Source organism: Carcharodon carcharias, chromosome 21 (genome assembly GCF_017639515.1).
Source record: "Carcharodon carcharias isolate sCarCar2 chromosome 21, sCarCar2.pri, whole genome shotgun sequence".
NCBI lineage: Eukaryota > Metazoa > Chordata > Chondrichthyes > Lamniformes > Lamnidae > Carcharodon > Carcharodon carcharias.
The window spans coordinates 35,595,679-35,615,630 of record NC_054487.1 but is presented as its reverse complement, the minus strand read 5'-3'; the positions used below and the strand labels follow the sequence as shown (position 1 = coordinate 35,615,630).

Below are 19,952 nucleotides of genomic sequence, written 5' to 3'. Positions count from 1 at the left end.
TTCTAAGCGTTCAGCAGAATGTTCCAAGCATTCATCCACTATTATCACCAACAATCCAAGATATTCACTGTAACATCAACATCACACAACCAATATATTTCATTAGTGATTTTATGCTGATAGAAAAATAGATGCTTTTTATAACTGGCTCATCTGCTCCTCTTTGCATATTCCCTTAACTTCACTGACTGCAGGTACTTGTACAAACACTACACTTTACTCTTCTGGAACTTTCTATCCATTGCCCTCTGCTTTGACACCTCCTTCCCTGATTTTCTTTGATGGTTCTTTCTGTTCCCCGTTTAGCCTCTGTGTTTCTTCCTTTTGCCTTTACATGATGTCCATTCTTTCCCTTATCCTTTTCATCCATTATTATAGTCCATTTAGGTGTCATCTTGCACATCTTGGGATAGTGGGAAAATTCTATAGAAACAAGTTGTTTATGGTGTTGTTGATTTTAAAAAATGTTTTTGTCAGAGAAAACAACTGGCATGTTTGAATGCCCCAAAATGTCATCAGTTTATGCATTCGTAAGTCATTATATAGAAGGAAAATTAGAGGGAATTATGTCATTTTTATGGAGATTTGCAAAATTGTAAAATTTTTGACATTGAACTAATGAATAATGTTCACTTACCTACTAATGGTTTCACATTTTACCCCTCTTATTCCTAGTTTCTAGAACCTATGCAGGTTGTCAGTAGATGTTTGTACCATATGTAAAGTACTGTAACTTCATAGATTCAATCAGAAGAGTCCAATCAGCCCAGTGTAACTGTGCTGGCTTTTTGAAAGAGCTGTCCATTTAGCTCACCTGCTCTTACCCCAAAGACCTGCAAATTTCTCCTTTTCAAGTATTTATCCAATTCCTTTTTAAAATTATGACTGAACCTGCTTCCTTCCACCACCCTTTCAGGTAATGCATTCCAGATTATAACAACTCATTTTGTAATTTCCATTTTTTTTTCTCCTCTGTTACTTACATCCACTCCAAAGGGACTTGCTATTTTTCCTCATAGTAAGACTTAATGTTTACTATGCTCCAGGCGGAATATATTCACAGTTCCTCTCAATGTTTAGCACAAGAATTTCAATCTAACTGAGATGTTCACTCATGTCCCTGATCATTTTTTGTTGGAGACTCCTTTCACTGGCAATGGGAAGACAAAATCTGAGAAAATCCAAATGAGCTCCAAATTAATCCGACTACATGCCCTACCTCTCAGGTGTAAACATCTCGCAAAACAGTTGTGTGTCATCTCCTTGGTCAGAGAATCAGGCATGTGTATCATGAGAGCTCATGTTATCCCCTTTCAGCATTTTGCAAAGGCTATGCAGCTTTGCACCTCTTCAATCCTGATGAGTACTTGGTAGGAGTGTAATTGACAATGTTCTACTCTTTGTGGGGAAGGACGAAAGGTGAACTCAGTCCCACTCTGAACACTTCGTCCAGTCACTGAGTGATAATTTCACACCTTCGATATCTGTGCCCTGGGCTATGTTGCACTCCCTAGTGGCTAAAAAGCCTCAGCGAGGCAAAAGGTGAGATGAGGAGAAAGGATTTTAAAATGTAAAAACTGCTGCTTTTAGGAAAATGAATCCCATTCAAAAGATTGTAAATTATTATCATCTATAGAGGTCCTTGAGCACCACTTAAAGTTCCAAACGAATGAAACTTTTTGTAAGACAGTACACATCATGTTTATCAAATGCACATTTTTGTTAGTAGATCTCAGAAACTCTGAGATTTCTCACCAAATTGGATGCTCCTGCTGCCACCCTCAACCCCTTCCCCCACACCTCCCCCCCACCACACCCACACCCACCACAGCTGCTTGTTGCAGATAACATGCAATAGTACAATCCAGTATTTATCAGTTTGGTTATATACTTGAGCATCAAATTTGATATAAATTTTCCAAAATGCAGTTCAATCTTGTGCATTCCTCACAGACTTCTACACAGGCCATTGGCTAGGATTCTCTTGGTGACTTGATACTTGATCAGTTTGACCTTCATTTGTCTTTTGAGACTGCTGAGATTTGCTTTTCAGTGGAATCATTTACAAGAGGACTAAAACAGTCCAGAAGCCTTGGCCACGTTCGTTGGATAATTGATGGCCATAAACCTCAAAACCTTCTGTATGGTGAACTGGCCTCTGGGTCACGACCTGCTGGGTATCCACTGCCAGTACAAGTGACAAATGAAGTTGGCGGACTCCAACACAGAAAACTGGCAGACAGCTGCTGATGGCTGTAACTTCTGGAAACTGACTACTTGGACGTGCATTGGAAGAGGCGAGGAGAAATGGAAAGCTCAGGCTGGTTGAGAAGGCAGCCCAGAGACAACAGCAACCAGCAAATAATACACCTTCTCAGTCTACTGTTTTTATCTGCAGCATAGGCAGAGTGGTGCACCTGAGTCACATTAGGCGATGATTAGCACAGAGTTGACCACCAAGGTGCAAACCATCATCTGAAAGACTAGAACAGTCCAGTACTGACGGATTCTCTCCGCGGCTACGTTCGCGGCCGGGTGTCCCTGGAGAGGGAGCACACGGTGTCTGCTGGCATGCTCGAGGCCTTCCGTGCTCGGTGGGCACCGCGGGGACTGGGGTGTTTTGTTGACCCCTTTAATCACATTTTGATTTAAAGTTTGTAAGGTTCCTTTAAATTTTGTTCTTGGTTTTACAGCTGACCTGAATTAGGGGCTGTGCCTGATTTATCCCAATTTTGTTGATTTGGTTTAATTGGTTTCACCTGAAAGATTACTGACGGATTCTCATTGAATTAAGAATAGCCAGTGAGCAACTCCACTGTCAGGCCACATAGAATCGCAAGTCTGATTTTAAAACAAAATCTTTATTAAAAAAATTTAAATAATAATTTAACGTAAAGACCTAATGGTGCACTTTTTAAATCCAAATAGACAAAGATCCTCTTTATCCAAAATCCTGAAGAGTACTTTTCATTTGTGTGGTAAAACATCACCCTTTTATTTTCATTCAAACTGTTCTGGATCAAATAAACAACATGGAGAACAATAACTCAGATTCAACAGGATATTATCAATAGAATAGCCTTTTGGGAGCAGGGGGAGCAACATAAATTAATATATTTAGGATGCTAACCTTTGAAAAAATTAATAAAGCGGCCAATAATTGTTCAGTTTTTAAAAAATTAATTAAATTGGAAATAAATTGAAAAATTCTTGATATCCTGACAAATATTTATCTTTCTTAGTCCATTTGGGCATGTAAAAAGGATTAATACAATTATTTTAATGTGCACTCATCAAGTCAGTAAACTTGAATTATTTCCCAATTTATCAGATATTGGCCCAATATTCTCTCCTAAAGACTGCAGCTTATGCTGGAATATGGTTTCACAGTCACTGACAGCTGTTACCCAGCTACCCATTCTTTATATGTGAGATTAGACAGTGTGTGCAGATGTACTATTCAATAGTGGGACATTTATCACAGCTGAGATGGTCTGGACCTAATATAATGTCGTAATTTCAAATAATAAATACCAAGTTGTAGATGGGAAAGCTGGCTAATTTTTTGTTGACTTTTCCTGCCCCAACACTTGCTATTGTTACCACAGTGAGATCAACATAGACCAAGGATCAAATCTCTTGAGTCTTTCTTTTAAGAATGAGACAAGCATTAAATCCAAATTTCTACTGCTTTTGCGGAGAGGGGGTGGGTATGGATAAGCCTACGCCCTTCAATATTGTCCTTCACTCTTTTCCAACCCAAGGTCAACTCAGACCTGTCCATTTAACCTGTGCTTTGCAGCCACCCTGCTGGATTACCCACAACTATTCTATGGCTAGGGTTTTTTAGTTGGCGTGTGGGGGCGGGCCCGATACACTGGCATGGAAAATGACGCGCGATGTCATCGTGCCATCTCGCGATGTTCCATTTGGCGGCCGTGCACTGGAGTTGGCTGTGTGCCTGCTGATAATTCATAGGCCTATTAAGGCCATTAACAAATTAATTAATGTCAAGTTAACCCTGCCCATCCAACCTGACAGTTGGCGGGCAGGCAAAAAGGCCAAGTGACGTTTATGTTTTTAGGAAACCTCATCCATGAGGTGCCCTAAAGCTTTAACGCATTAAATAAAAAGTTTTCCTGAAAAATAAAAACACGTCCCATCTCACATGACACAGTCGCATGAGGGGACATGTTTCATTAAATTTTTACTGATTTTATTTATTATTTTCAAAAGCGCTTCAATCTCCCTGAGGCACAGAGATTGAAGCGCTTTTTCATGCGCATGTGTGGAAGAGCACTGGCCCCGACTCTCTCTCCTCCGTCTGCCTGCACAGGTAGCACTGCGCTACCACTCACGTATTACGCTGGGCAGGTCTTAATTGGCCCGCTGCGTAAAATGGCAGTGCAGAGCCGATCGCGAGCGGCGACCTCTCCCAGCCGACATGGGAAAAATTCAGGCCTATGTTTCCTACTTCATCTCCTGCACGTAAAAACAAAGTATTGTTATCACTAATAATTCAAGCATTATTTTAATCAGGATCATATGAAATTGGCTGGACTCAGGAACTTCAGTACTTACTTGTGCATGTATCCCTCTGTCTGTCCCGTCATGTTCATCTGCATGACTGCCTGAAATTCCGTCTCATTGCAGCAGTACTTAAAGGTTGAGCTATTATGGTGACAACATAACATGTAACTTTTGCTGTCCGATAGGCGTGGACAGTGGAAACCAAAGTGGTATCGACCTTTGACATCGGCGTAAGGCTCACAAACACGGAAGTGCGCTGAGGTTACTGTTTAAAGAAAGCAAAAGACCGGGTAGAATTAGGTGCATGCTAAGGTGATGCTAAATTCTTTTAATATTTTGTGGCTATCATTTGAATAATTGATCAACTTGCAGCTGTCCTTCCATGACAGTTTCCTATGAAGCTATTAGTTTACCAATTACTGGTACAAGCGAATGAATTGCTTATTACATGTAGCCTGTGAGGAAATAAAATGAAAGCTAGCTTATTAGCATCTTGCTATCTAACATCTGAGAGACTTAAAAAGCTAATATAAGTATTATGTATTTTAAAACACAACCTTTAAAGTAATGCTTCCTCTAAGATCTTTCTGTGGAAAATTGGTCAAGGAACCCTTAGACATGAAGCCTTCCTTCACATTATAATGACAGGGCCTACTTGTCCTCACCTACTCACCCACTAACCTGCATATTTATCCCTTCACTTTCTGTCATCTCCAGCACCTACAACATAATCAGACCACCTCCACTTTCCAGAGACAGTTCCCTTAATGATATGCTTGTTCTTTCTTCCATCAATCAGCCCAACCACCAGCTGTCTTTCCCTGTAATTTTCCACGGACATTAATAGGTGCAACACCTGTTCTTTCTTGCACAATTGCCTAGGATCCCAAGCTCCTCCTCAAGGTGAGAAAATTATTTCAATGTACTTCCTCAGATCAGATATACTTGCTGTTTCATGGTGCTGGCTCCACGTAAACTAAATAGTTTGAGCAATGTTCCTAACTGTTATTTGATGAGATGGTCCATTGTTAAGATAAAAGACCTGGGTGGGGGGCAATTTTCAGCAGTGTGTTCAGGCCTTAGCAATCCTCCAAGGTGGCCAAGATAAGGTCTTGAGCTTGAAAGGCCAATTAGCCTGTTAAGACTCAACCTTAGTTGAAACCTGCACTAGGAATTGCCTCCTGTAGGTTCGTTTACCGCCTGATTTCTATTTAAAATGCTTGCAAGCACTCAGAAAAGAGATACTATGGCATTTTGATCAAGGTGGATGTGATGGCATCTTTCCCCTCTGCTTGTATATGGTATCTGTCCTACTCTGCACCTCCACCAGGACCTCCAGTATCCTTGGTGACAGACCCTTCCTCACTGTGGAACAATGGACTGTCCACCACCTCTCCTGAAATGCAGGTGCTCCACCCCGGGGAATAATGGGGTGCAAGGCTTCCTAAGCTGGGGCACTTAGCACTAACCTGTTAATGCCCATTTTTGTAAGTACATCTTCAAAGTGCTGCAGTTCTGAAATAAATTAAAAAGTTAAATATTACTGCCCCTTCACCCCTTTTATTCCCAAACATTAAAAATTTGATTAACCCTTTCGTGGATGGTTATGGAAATTCTAACATTTTGTGGATATTATAATTTATATAACAATGTTGAAGCTCTCTCCTCTCTGTCTCTCTTCTACCTGTCCTTCCTTTAGGAGACTCATTTTATCCTTTAAAAAAATCACCACATGTTCATGTATCGCATTAAGCTTCCTACCTGCTGTTGTAAGCAACAGAAAGGCGACTGTTGCCACGGTGATGGACTGTGGGCAAAAGCTGATCATTTTTCAATTTGCTTTCACGTGACTGTGGCTAGAGAGTTATCTCCTTAACAGAACCTGTCAACATGGCCAATCATCATTCCTGTTGCTGTTCAGAGCATCGACAAGGGACACTACAAAGAGAGAACTTTCATTTTACGATCCATCGATAGATAATACCATAATTGCACATTTAAACTGAAAACAAGAGTGTTTACCTGAAGAAATAAAAACAGAAAATATTGGAAACTCTCAGCAGGTCAAGCAGCAGCTGCAGAGAGAGGAACTGCTTGCTGGAGCCTTTGATTATTTTAACTCATTGGTGTCAGTGCTACATGCAAGGATCTGCTTATGAGTGCATTGCAAACTGATTAGCTGCATTGGGAAAGGCCAATCTGTTTAGCTATTTCAAATCAGTATTAAAATATCTAGGGGATCTATTACGAATCAGTCCCGAGCAGAAACAATTTTTTCCAGTGAATATTGAATTGCATACAGATCAATGGTGTACCACATTATTAACTTAGAACCTTCCTACTCTTGAGAATGGCTCAGGTTGGGAACTGAGGTCATTAAATGCTGCAGTGTCTCGAAAGTCTGATCTTGGTGTTAGCCATGGCTCTGCGGTGGCAATTTTGCCCTTTAATCAGAAGGTATGGATTCAGAGACTAAACATAGGCCAGAAGTTTTACCTCGGAAGGTGGGTGTGTGCCTGACCCGACCGAGCGTGAAATGACGCACGATGACATCAGCCGAGCACGCTGAGGTCAATGCACAGTCGCGTGATAGTTCGGTTGGCGCACACGTGCCAGAGCCAGCAGCACGCCCACAACAATTAAAAGGCCTATTAGGCCATTAAGTTCTCAACTGAGTTTAATTTTTTACTGCCCGTTCAAGCTAACAGGTGAAAAGGCCAAGCGGCCTTTGCATTTTTCTGGAAACTTCATCCACGAGCGGGATGAGGTTTCCAAAAACACATAAAAATAAAATAGAAACTTTATTTTTTAATTAAAAACATGTCCCCGCTCATGTGACAGAGTCACATGAAGGGACAAGTTTTATTAAATTTTTCTGATGTTCATTAATTGTTTCAATGTATTCTTCATCTCCCAGAGGCAGCTCCGAGATTATTCTGTGCTCTCTCCCGCACATGTGAAATTTGCGCTAGGCCTGATCGCCCTCTTCCCCCCTGCCCACACAGGCAGCGCTCAGCGCAGCCGTTCACGTATCACGCTGGACGGGCCTTAATTGGCTCACCCGTGTAAAATCGCCAAGGGCAAAATTCTGCCCATAAAATTTAGGCTGACATTTCACCGCAATACTGAGGGAACACTGCACTATTGGAGGTGCTGTCTTTCAGTCTGCTGTCCTCCCTCTCAAAGATTCCAGAGCACTACTTTGAAGAAGAACAGGGAAATCTTGACCAATATTTATCCTTTAGCATCACTGAAACAAATTATCTGGTCATTACCTCACTGTTGTTTGTGAGGCCTGGCTGTGCGCAAAGTTGCTGTCACATTTCCTGCATTACTACAGTGGCTATACTTCAAAATTAATTAATTGTCAGCAAAGTGCTTCAGGATGTCCTGAGGTCATAAAAAATATCATGCTATTGACAAAACTTACATCATCTTAGATGATGCCCTTTTTGGGTATGAGAATAAAATTGTTGCTCTTACTGCACTGTAATTAAGAGTTTTAGTTTTAAACCCTGCACCAGTTTTTATCCAGTGACTACTAATTTGTTCCTGATGGATAAACACCATTTCCATCTATCAAAAAAATACGCTTTAAACCTCACTGGACAGAATTTATTGCCCTTCCTTGGGGTGAATTTGGGGGTGGAAAGGCATTTAATCGGGATAGAAGGTGAGGACCCTGCAGCCTACCCACCTCTGCCCTGGTTAAATTCAGGGAGGGAAGGCTCGTGGACAGCCTTCCCGCCTCACCATCAATTGAGGCCATTATTGGGCAATTAAAGCCCAATTAAGGGCCTCATCTTACAGTTGCTGGTGCTTGGCCTAAATAGCCAAGTGGTTATGGTACTGGGTTTGTAACCCCAAGATTAAGAGTTCAAATTTCACAATGGCAAACTATGAAACAATGTAATTTTATCTGAAACAGATGGAAACGTGTTTGTAATCGAAAGAGTTACAGTTGCTGGTGTTTAACCAGCAGCAGATTGTTCAGTCACCACATGGGGAGCCCAAAAAACAAAATCCTGTCACTTTTGCTTGTTGGTTCCCTGGAATGGGTGGCGTGGGGTGTTCCGGGGTCCTTGTTGGCAGGCACTCAATACCTGACCAAGAGACCCAGCATCGGGAAAGGGCTACAGCTGTGAGCTACCCCCCTGCTTTATCTTCAGATGTGTTTTCCCACCAACCGCACCCCCGCCCCCCCCCCCCCCCCCACCCCCCCACCAACCCCCTTGTCAGTAACCCCCATCGCGTGACCCCCAGCCCACCCTCACTGATTCTGGGCCTCTAGTGGGTGCATTGCCAGCAGCTACCAACTCTCCCCCATGATAGCATTTAGGAGCTGCCAGCCTCTGATTGGCTTTGCAGCAGCACTTGGGGTGGGGAGTCGGATTTCCACCACCTTGATCTTGGGAAAGGCCTGCCACTTAAGTGCCTGACATGCGCTTAATACTCGGGCCTTCACCAAAGGAGGTGGCACAGGACTCTCACCGATTCTCCAGCCAGCGGGCGAGAGCCCCCGTTGCCTGGATTAAATTCCGCCCATTGGGTTATTCGGCACACCGTCAGAGTGAGGAAAATTTGACACTAACTCCAAGATTTTTAATAAATAGCAGTTTGTGGGTAAATGAGTTCTGCCAGTTCTTACAGTAACTTAATCAGAGAGCAAGCATTGCTAACAACACTAATAATTCCCACTAGTGTTGCTATGCTCCTCTCTATGTAGACCTTTGACAACACCAGTGTTGCGGTCAGCCCATCAGGCAAAAGAAAGGAACCAATTTAGGCAATTCGAAACTTTTAGGACTGGGCACACACTCAGCTGAAGAACAAGGTGCCATCGCTAATAATTGACTGTATGATCAATGTAATGCATTGATGGGTTTTTACTGAAGCTTCATTGTAAAAGTAATCCACTCACCTTTCTAAGGGAGGAGTCTGACACCAATCTTTGTTTTCCTGGGTGGCGGCAGGTGGGGGGGGGGGGGGTTGCGGGTGGGGGGTAGTGGGTGGGGGCAGTGCGGTAACCTACATATGTAATGTTCTTGTATCCCCTGGTGCTGTCAAAATTGCATATGCCACACTGCTTTAAGTCAAACTGTGCTCTTGGCACCTGCACATCAGCGAGAAAGAAGCAAATTACATTTTTTTTAAAACATAGGGCAGAAATTTTAGGCTGGCATGCTTAAGTGTAAAATAGTGTGTGATGATGTGGGGTGGAGTCATCCTGTGTTCATTCCATACTTCAGTCGGCGGGCACGCACAAAAATTGGAAGCACGCCCGCCAACAATTAAGAGGCAATTAAACCCATTAAAGTTCCAATTATCCCCGATTTTTTGTAATCCATCCACCCTCACGATTGGTGGAAGGGAGAATCTGCCAGATTGACTTTGTATTTTTGATGACACCTCACCCAAGGGCGGGATGAGGTTTCCGTGATTAAAAAAAAAATGTATGGACAGAATGTTCATCATCAGGTGACTGATTCTGATGCGTGGACATTTATTTCCGGATTTTAAAATCTTTATTAATTGCTTTTAAATTCTTCAGCTCTCTGAGGCAGCTGTCTGCCATTAGGGAGCTTTCATTCCACGTTACCCTGCGCCTGTGCTTACATCAGTGCCTGCCCTTCTCCCAACCCCACCCCAGCAGTGCTGAGCATTTCAGCGTGCACTTCACGCTGGCTGGCCGTTAATTGGCCAGCGTGAAATCGCGGTCGAGGGCAGATCGCCGACAGCGGTCTGTTCCCTGGCCGCTCCCAGGTCTGCTGATCACACCCACATGCTGACCTAAATACCCTTCTCATAGACTATAATTAGTGTATGGTCGCTACAATAGAAAGTAGCTGGCAGTTAGGTTTACACCTTTAGTTCAATCCCTGGGGTACTGCAGGCATTCATAAACTGATCAAGATTTTTCTCTTCTGGCTTTATTGTCAATGGAGCAATCTGAATTACAGCTGCAAAAGTGCCTGCCATCTGCCTATTGGAATGTATCACACTTCTGGTAACCAGGCATCATGACAAGTCATTCATGTGTGAGTTTGGGAGCCATTCATATAAGTGAGGCAATGACAGTAATATGGTTTGGTAAAATGGTCAATTTATTTCATACCTACTGGGCGGAACTTTAAGCCGGCGGGATTTTATGGTCCTGCTGAAGTTAATGGCCTTTTGAACAGTTTGCAGTATTTTATGGCCCCGTCTCAACGGGGGTGTAAAATTCTTCTGATTGCTTTGAATTTTAGTGCATTCTGCAATTTTCTTTGCATCCCAGGCAGCGTGAGAGAATGATTGGTATTCACAACTTTAGCCAAATGTTAAGTTATCAATCTCTGTTGTTCTCCTATCAACAAACTCTGAGGGTAGGCTGGATGCTTCCCAATTGGAAGAGATTAGAACCATATTATATTTATTTACACTCCATCCAAGATACCAATTTCCTGTGGTAGTTTCCCTTCTATTATTGAACATTTAAGGCTCAAAATGATAAAAGTCATAGAGAAGCCCAGATAAGTCAAGAATTAATGGTTCAGTGACTTAGGTTTAGTGTTAGAGAAGTCCAAAGTTTATCAGAGGAAAGGAAGACTAAGGAAGGCAAAGGGTTCCATAGGTTCGTGTCCTGGGAATAACTGAGTTATAGAGCAAAAGCCTACACAATGAGTCTTGAATTCTACACAGTGGGGTTGAAGGGAAGAAGGAGAGCATGTGACAGTGTCTTTGAATTTAACTAGGAGTGAGAGAACAAAGTTCAGCGAAGCAGTGATGATAGGATAGAAATAATAAAAGATAAGAGAGATTGCAATGAAGAGAGACTATAATTCTTTTAAAAATTCACTCACAGGATGTGAATGTCACTGGCTAGGCCAGCATTTATTGCCCATCCCTAATTGCCCTTAAGTGGTGGTGAGTTGCCTTCTTGAACCATTGCAGCCCATCTAATGTACGTACACCCACAGTCCTGTTGGGAAAGGTTTTTCAGCTTTTGACCCATTGGCAATGATGGAACAGCGATATCATTCCAAGCCAGGATGGTGTGTGGTTTGGAGGGGAACTTGTAGGTGGTGGTGTTCCCATGCATCAGCTGCCCTTAACCTTCCAGTTGGTAGAGTTCACGGGTTTGGAAGATGTTGTCAAACAAGGCTTGGCGAGTTGGCACAGTACCTTTTGCAGATGGTACACACTGCTGTCACTGAGCATTGGCGGTGGAAGGAATGGGCATTTAAAGGTGGATGGGGTGTTGATCAAGCGGGTTGCTTTGTCCTGGATGGTGTCAAGCTTCTTGAATGCTATTGGAGTTGCATTCATCCAGGCAAGAGGAGAGTATTCCATCACACTCCCGACTTATGCCTTGTAGATGATGGACAGGTTTTGAGGAGTCAGGAGGTGAGTTACTCTCTGCAGAATTCCCAGCCTCTGCCCTGCTCTTGTAGCCATAGTATTTATGTGGCAGATTCAGTTTAGTTTCTGATTGATGGTGACCTCCAGGATATTGATAGTGGGTGATTCAACAATGGTAGTGCCACTGAATGTCAAGGGGGGATATTTGGATTCACTCCTATTGGAGATGATCATTGCCAGATTCTTGTGTGGTGTGAATGTTATCTAACACTTATTAGCCCAAGCTTGAAGGCTGTCCAGGTCTTGCACTTCACCACTTCTGGCTGAAAATAGTTGCAATATTTCAGTCTTGTCTTTTGCACTGGTGTGCAGGGCTCCCCACTCATTGAGGATGGGGATGTTTATGGAGTCTCCTCCTCCTGTTAGTTATTTAATTATTTACCACCATTCCTGACTGGGCATGGCAGGACTGCAGAGCTTAACTCAGATCATTTTTTATTGTATTACTTTGTTTATCAAATGCAGTTTCTGCTGCTTAGCATACTCATACACCTGTGTTGTATCTTCACCAGTTTGGCAGCTCATTTAGGTATCCTTTTGCTGCTCCTGCCAATCTCTTTTGCACTAGTCTAGAGATGAAAAGAGTAACTCATCAATTAGCAAGCTTTTTCATGATTGTATGCTAACTTCTCTAATGCAGCCTAGAGGTTGGTAAACATTCAATTGCTTAACAAAAAAGTTCTGCTGGTTTCCCACTGCATTCCATTCTGGCTTCCTTGCCCTTCTGAATATGATCATGCAAATGCCAGAGCAAATTCAAGAGAGGGACCCAAAGCTCAAATTTATTGAGTTTAGAATTGTTGACAGGAAATCATTTCTGGCAGATGCTGTATGACAAAAAAGATAAGCATTTAATTCCAGTGGCCATTGAACCCTGACTAGGTTCAACAGGAAGTGAGCCTAAAAATTGCCTGGCGGAGATTGGCAGAAACACTGAATACGTGATGAGATTCTCAACAACATGATTACGTGTTAATTCTATTTATAATGTAATGACGTTATTATTAACGTAAACAACTCTACAAAACTTTCTGCTGAAGTAATCTCTGGATTCTATTGTTTATTTCAATGAAGCATTGCCTCCCAGTCAATGGTGGAATGGGCTGCAGTGGTTCGAGAAGGCAGCTCACTACCACCTTCTCAAGGGCAATTAGGGATGGGCAATAAATGCTGGCTTAGCCAGCGATGCCCACATCCCATGAATGAATTAAAAAAAAGGTCAAACAGCCTAGTGGTGGAATTTAATGTAAGTGACGGGGGGTCTCATCTGCTAGCTGGAAAGCCAGTGGGAGCCCTGTGTCTCCTCTTCTCAGGGAGGCCCACACATTAAGTGCTGAGCACTTAACTGAGCAACAGCAGGCTTTCCCTGGGAGCAAGCACCCAAGGGATGGAATTCCTGTCTGCCAAAAGCTACTGGTTAATCAGAGGCTGGCAGCTGTTTATTGCTTGGAAGCACCACTAAAGGGGGCAGTAGTTGCCGCTGGAAATGCATCCACCAGAAGCCCATGATCACCGAAGACCCGGACCACAGGTAAGTGGTGGCGGGAGGGGGATGTTGGGGTGTGGGGTCGCAGGAGTGGGGCATGAGGGGGGTCAGCAGGAAAGGCAGGTGGAAGGCCCTCAGTGGGGCCCCCCTTCCTTATGCTGGATCCCTTGGTCAGGCGCTGAGCGCCTGACAAAAAGGCCCCAACCCTACCCCTGGAAGCCTGTAAGCATCACGATGGGGTTTGCTTCTTGGGCTTCACGCATGATGATTATCCCACCACCCCCCCAGTACCCCCCCCACAACTGGGTGAATACTAGCGGTGGCCAGACGAGGTCCTTAAGTGAGCATTCATTACTGCGCAGAAGCCATCCCGTGACAGACTTAATTGGGGCAGAGGCAGGAAGACAACAGGGTCCCCATCCTGCCACCCTCCCACCAATTAAGTACCCTATCTGTTGCTAAACTTGCCACAGGTCAGGACGTTAAATTCTGCCCTAGCTTGCAGTTGGCTACTTTTTTGCCATTTACATTTCAGGTGCATTTCAAAATGTGAGGAGAGTAAATCTTTGGAATTGGAACGCTTTTCCAAATTTGTCATCCAATGTTAGGTGTAGGCTGGAATAACTGAAGCATAAAGCCCTCACTTTTAAACCCAACTGCCTTTCACTCAGCTGCGGAAGGGCACGCCTCAAGCACCAGTGGTATGACCAGGAATTGGGTTGAGTCTGCAAAATTCACTTGATCTAATGAGCTCCTTACATGGGAAGAGGTAGGAGAAACATCCTTTTAGATGGATTTTAGTAAGGGTCCCAGAGGTGAAAAGATAGTGTTGAAGTGTTAGCCCACCCAGCCTTTGCCTTGTTTTTGAATGGGGTTGTCAATTTTTGTATTCATTAATGTGATCATACTGTTGGAAAAAAGAAAGCTTAACTATTTCACATCCATGGCGTTAGCATCAAGTGTTTCCGGATGACTCACCAAATTCCCTATAATCTGGTGTAGATTGTTAATTTACTGAAATATTCAGTAACAAAAAACAATGGTGATGTCTCAGAATGATGGAAAAGAGGGAACTAGGTTTGATATTTTTTCTTTATATTTCATTTTCAGAAATATCACCTTGTGCCTGACATCCTCGAAAAATATAATTCAAATTCAGATTCATCTGCAAAATTTGTCAAGATTTTATTGAAAATCAGCATTGTGCTTACTCAGTACAATAGGTAACACCACCTTGTAGATTGAGTACTGTTATGGACTTTTAATGGTTGGTTTTTCCTAAAGGCGATGATTATGCAGAGAAATACTTCCGCCATAAAGTATGTTCTGCATGTATTTGGGGGGGAAGGGAATCTAACTTCCTGTCACAAACATCTTGGTTTATGTTGGGATCCATTTCCATTGATGTCAGCCCTTTTGCACATGTCTCAAGCTGTCAATCTTTGTGTGTGACATGGACAATGAATATATGTAGATCCTATGAGCTGACTCCGAAGTTATCTGCTGCACGCTAACTACATTGACTCAGAATCCTGGAAAGGAAGCATCAATAGTGTCCTGTCAGTACTGACCATTCGTATTCTCCGGAGTAGTTCTATTGCATATTGTCATAGAATGTTATAGCACAGAGACTGACTATTCGACCCAGACATTGCAGTTAGGAACTAGTGCATTTCTAGCCAAAAGTGGTAAGTGAACTGTTATTTTCCATTGTTATTTCCTTGCTTTGCAGCTTTGACCTTATGCAGGGAGATTGATGCACAAGGCAATGCTGGAATATTGTACAACATCTTGCCAGCCTTTGACAGGCACCGCACATTTACAAGTTACTGCCATATAGCTCCAACCAATGTTATTTTCATAGCTACCTGGACTTCTTTCTGATGACTCTGTAAATACACATTTATGAGTTCAGCATCTAGATCTTTTTCTAGTAACACTTAATTCTACAAAGCTCTATCCTTTCTACCACACTGCTTCTTTTTCATATCAATGACCTTTTCCACTCATAAGCCAACACTGCTGTTTTGGTGATGATTCCACTCTAGGGGCGGAATCGACCCAGATTTGCACTAAGTGCAGTAGTGGGTGAGAGAAAAGCCGTTTTATCTGCCGGCTGCAATGGCAGCTTTTTGCACCATATAGTCTCCTTCTTGTCTATTTAACTGTACAACCAAGGGAAACATGCCGGATTGCTGGCAGGCGGCCTCCTATTGACCCACCACACCTTTACCTTGCAGCCTCCTCATGCTGGGCACCATATTTAAAATGTAGCCGCGCGCACTCTTCTCATTGCGAGCATCCCAGAATGCTTTGGTCAAACCATGGCCCCAAAAGCCAGGAAGATTGCAGTTCCACAGTTCAATGATGCACCCCTGGGACACCTTGAAGCCGTGGAGGCCCGACGTGATGTCCTCTATCCCTGCTCTGGCTGCACGAGGCCCATCAGTCTACCCACTCTGGCAGTGGTAGAGGGTCAATGCTAACATTGCATACAAGAGGTCGGCCATCCAGTGCAGAAAATGGATAAATGATCACATCCATGCCATCAGGATAAGGCAACTATCTTATCACACTAAACTCACACACTCACAAGGCCATCGCACATTTTCTGGCATCTCACTCACTCAAGGGACAATACCACTCATTCTCTCACACGTACTCTCACATCTCCATCTGGCCTCATCTCCTCTGGAGACTGCCTCCTCATCTCGTCCATGGCTCCACCTAGCACAAACATACGTCTGGCATCCTTCTCACCCTGGCATGCGCCTTGCTCACATTCTCTCCATCTGTCCCAGAGCAGGGGTGGAATGTGGGACATCAAATCCTTACTCCATTGGAGAGTCGAGCCTTGGAGCTGGCCGGACAAGACATCGACTGTGGCGAGGGTAAGGTCGGTGGTGAACACCCATGTGAGGATCCTGCACCGTATCATCCCTCTCTCAACGTTCCTCTGACTCCACAGTTCTGTGTGTAACACTAATAATCTCCAATACTCTCTCAGGCACATCTGACATGTCACCCCCAGGCAAACTTGACCCTGGCTTCAACATCGAGAGCCCTCAGATGGGGGCAGCACCACTGAAGACCTGTCATTGCGCTCACCCACATCCTCCACCAGCGCAGCGACAGACACCTCGGTGGGACTTCGACGTAGAGTAGCCTCAGGATCACAATCTGGTGAACACACAACAGAAGCAGTTCCACAGCAGGCAGAGACAGGGATATCCTTGGTCACCAGCACTCAGAGGACTGCTGGAGGCAAGGAATCTGCTGAGTCCGAGTGAAATGATGAGCCTCTGGACTCGGTCCTCAATCAGTTGCTGGAGCTGCAAATGCAATCATGGGAATATCAGGAAGGGATGTCTGGTGCACTCCCCAGATTGCAAGGGTTGCTGGAGGAGTCTTTCCTTCAGTCCGAGGTGATAGCGCTCGTATGCCAATGCATCAAGGTCAACACTGGCAGGATGGGGCCGCCATGGAGACCTTGGTCCAGGACATTGGTCCTGCACTGCTGCATGGGCTGAACTGCATCACTGATGCCATAGTTGGTCTCCAGCAGTTTCAACGCAAGAGGGTTAGGGACAGCATGATCTCACTCCAGATTCTCCTTCTCCTCATGGAGTTAGCCAGGGGCTGTTGGACACCCATAGGGAAGAGGATCAGCAGGTGCACACCCCTGGGCCATCCACCCAGGTGACTCCAGGAGTGTCCAGCCCATGCAGATTCACTCTTCCTGTGACCCCTGCAGCTTCAGATCAACAGACCAAGGAGGGTATAGCTGGCCCACAGCAGGACACCCAAAGCAGCTGGGGCCCTCCAGGTCTTGGCCCTCCAGGCCAAGGTCATCACAGACAGGGCATAGCAGTCAGCAGGCTGCCTCCACCTCCACCGTGGATGTCGGGGGAGCACCAATATGTAGCGGCAGGGTTAGGAAGGTTAGGAAGATGTAATTGCTTAGCCTGGTGTTAATCACTTGTACGTAATGCTCACTATTGTAAATAAACTCCCCAGAATGTCTCTTTGCCTTTGGCCCCTTGTTATGATGAACAGTATTCATGAGATGTGAACCCTTGGTTCCTGCACAAGATAAAGGCAGGTGTCTCAGTTCAGGGCCTCTTCCCTGTGCAGTGTGTAACCTTCAGACCAAAGTGATGTTCAGGCTTCATACTCACTGGACACATTAGTGATGCTTGCACCTTGATGGTACCTGTCATTGCTGCCAGAATGTCGTGGGCAGGCGTCGGAGAGTTCAATCATTCTTTCTGTGTGTACTCAGCACGTTTAAGCTGGGGCTGGCCCCCACCTCTTCAGCATCTGTGTCTGGTGACGCTGTGCTTCTAAACGGGGCAAGCGCTGAAGGCTGACAAGATCAGGTGCATCTAAAGTTTCACTTTAAGACTTTTCAATAGGATGGAGAAAAATCTTCCATCTGTCAATGCTTTAATGACACATGAAGGGAACTTCTTCAGAACTGTTCTTATCCATTGCCATACCTTTGTTGGAAGTGCAGTAGAAACTCTGGGCTGGATTTAATGGTGGTGACATGGGTGTTGCCCACCAGCTGGAGAGTCTCGGGAGCCCCTTGTCACCTATTTTAGGGCTAGCCCATAGGACAGCACTGGGTCTTCCCCTGGATCAAGGACCCTGGGGACAGAAGTGTTGCTTGCTGAGAGGCTGCGGCCAATCAGAAGCAGGCTCTACTGATTAGGGAGGCAGCAACTGCTGCTGGTGCTTCTCCCACCTGAGGTCTAGGATTGTCACTGGATCTCAGGCCGCAGTTGAGTGATAGCAGAAGGGCTGGGCAGGATGGTGGTTTTAAGTCTTGGGTAAATGAGTTCATTGGCCAACTGAACTCTAACTGCACGTCTTCCTATGTTTTCATCAATTGCTGCTTGCAATCACTAATGGGGAAAGACTGATGTAAGTTAAACTGTGATGGTTTATTGAGGCATAGGGCAGAGCACCAGGTCATACGTGCTCACTCAGGAACCTCCAGAACAAGACTTACAGTTCCCAGCTGCACGCGCTGTACAGTGATTTCCAGTTCTGTCACATGATCAGTACACTTACATTCTCTTAAAAGGACAGGGTACATCACTTTACCATATCCCTCCACCTTTACTTAAAAGTACAGCTAACAAGCTTAAAACACATTAACTATTTACACAATAATTATTTACAGGTTAAGTCTCTCAGGAGGCCTTCTTTGATGGGTTGAGCATTATAGCCCAACAACCTCAGCTAGTGTTTCCAAGATCTCCTTTTCAGGGGCACTCGTCCACTATGTCCCTCAGTGGATGATTTCACCAACTTCCGGGTGTAGTCACATTCACTCCTGCTGCCTCTCCCCTCCAAGATGAAACGGATAAAGGGCAACAAGCACAAAGCAATGAGCTACATGATGTGCGAGGAGAAAGAGGAAAAGGAGAAAAAAAATCTTTTTGTTATTCCTTCCGAGGACTGTCAATAATTTCTCTTTTTCTCCTTGTGTGTCGTTTTCTTGGTAGCACTGATCTGTTTCTCTATCTTCTCTTTAATTTCACTGTTGACCGGACTAGACTTGGGTGTGAGCTGAACATGAATGTGCTCAGTAGTTTGGTTTTCCGACAGTTCTCCTAGAATTCAGGGCCTTTAGCTTTAAAACTTCAGAGCTTTTATGCAGCTGCTGCTTCAGATCTTCCAATTCTTTCCTGTTCTCATTAATAGTTTTCTGGAGAATCGCATATCATTGCCCCTCCTCAGCTAATTCATTCCTTAACTTGGCCAGAGACAGGCTTAACTCTTCATTTTCTCCTTCATATCTTTTTCGTGGCACAAATTAGGAGCTGATTGAATTTTGTAGCGCACAAAAGTCCTTTAATAGATTTTCAATTTCCTTTTGAGGGATGCTGAGTTCAGTTTGAACACTGTCTTGGTTTAAGACACTACAGGCTTCTCACATTGGGTTTTTGCATACTCATTTTTTTCTTGCTGCAACACATCTGGTTTTGAATTGGGAACTTAGCGAGCCCTCAAGATTTATCCCTCCCAGCCAGTTCCTTCACGAAGACTTGGTCCCCTGCCTGACAAATAGGGGTAATTTTGTGGACTGTTCCTCATACTGCACCTTGACTTGACATAACCCTTTCACGTTTATTTCCTTGCCCATGTATGTCCTCAGCTTTGTGTCCTAACTTCAAAGGATGGGTTTCTTTACTCAGATATCTAAATGTATGCTCTATAATGAGGGACATCGATTTTCCCATATCAAGTTCCATCTTAATGGGTTGTCCGTTAATGGTAATGACTACTTGGATTGGCTCAGTCCTACCCACTTTGAGGTTGTATAATGAAGGGATATCTGATTCAATTTCTTCTGGGGGTTGACAGCAACAGCGGGGATGTGGCTTTCAGCAGGGGCCCTTCTAGATGCCGGCCCTTCAATCAGGAACTGAATCCCTTTGAAAGAGGTGTAATTATAATGGAATACTGCCAGCCTTGGTGGTTTGATATCATGATGCGAAACATTGCTCACGCTCGGTGTAATTTT

The 19,952-nt window shown here is 44.1% G+C and overlaps 1 protein-coding gene across 3 annotated transcripts in view; it reads right to left on the bottom strand.

The window, feature by feature from the left end:
* The window catches only part of LOC121292931 (protein shisa-like-1), a 177,749-nt gene that overhangs the window by 22,682 nt on the left and 135,115 nt on the right, over positions 1–19,952 (bottom strand). For all 3 annotated transcript variants that reach the window (XM_041215438.1, XM_041215439.1, XM_041215437.1), the window contains exons 2-3: positions 6,292–6,468; positions 4,582–4,795 (exon numbers count right to left, since the gene is read on the bottom strand). In XM_041215438.1, coding sequence (XP_041071372.1) covers positions 4,582–4,795; positions 6,292–6,358 — 281 coding nt within the window. In that variant the 5' untranslated portion in view covers positions 6,359–6,468. The remainder of the gene's footprint in view (positions 1–4,581; positions 4,796–6,291; positions 6,469–19,952) is intronic.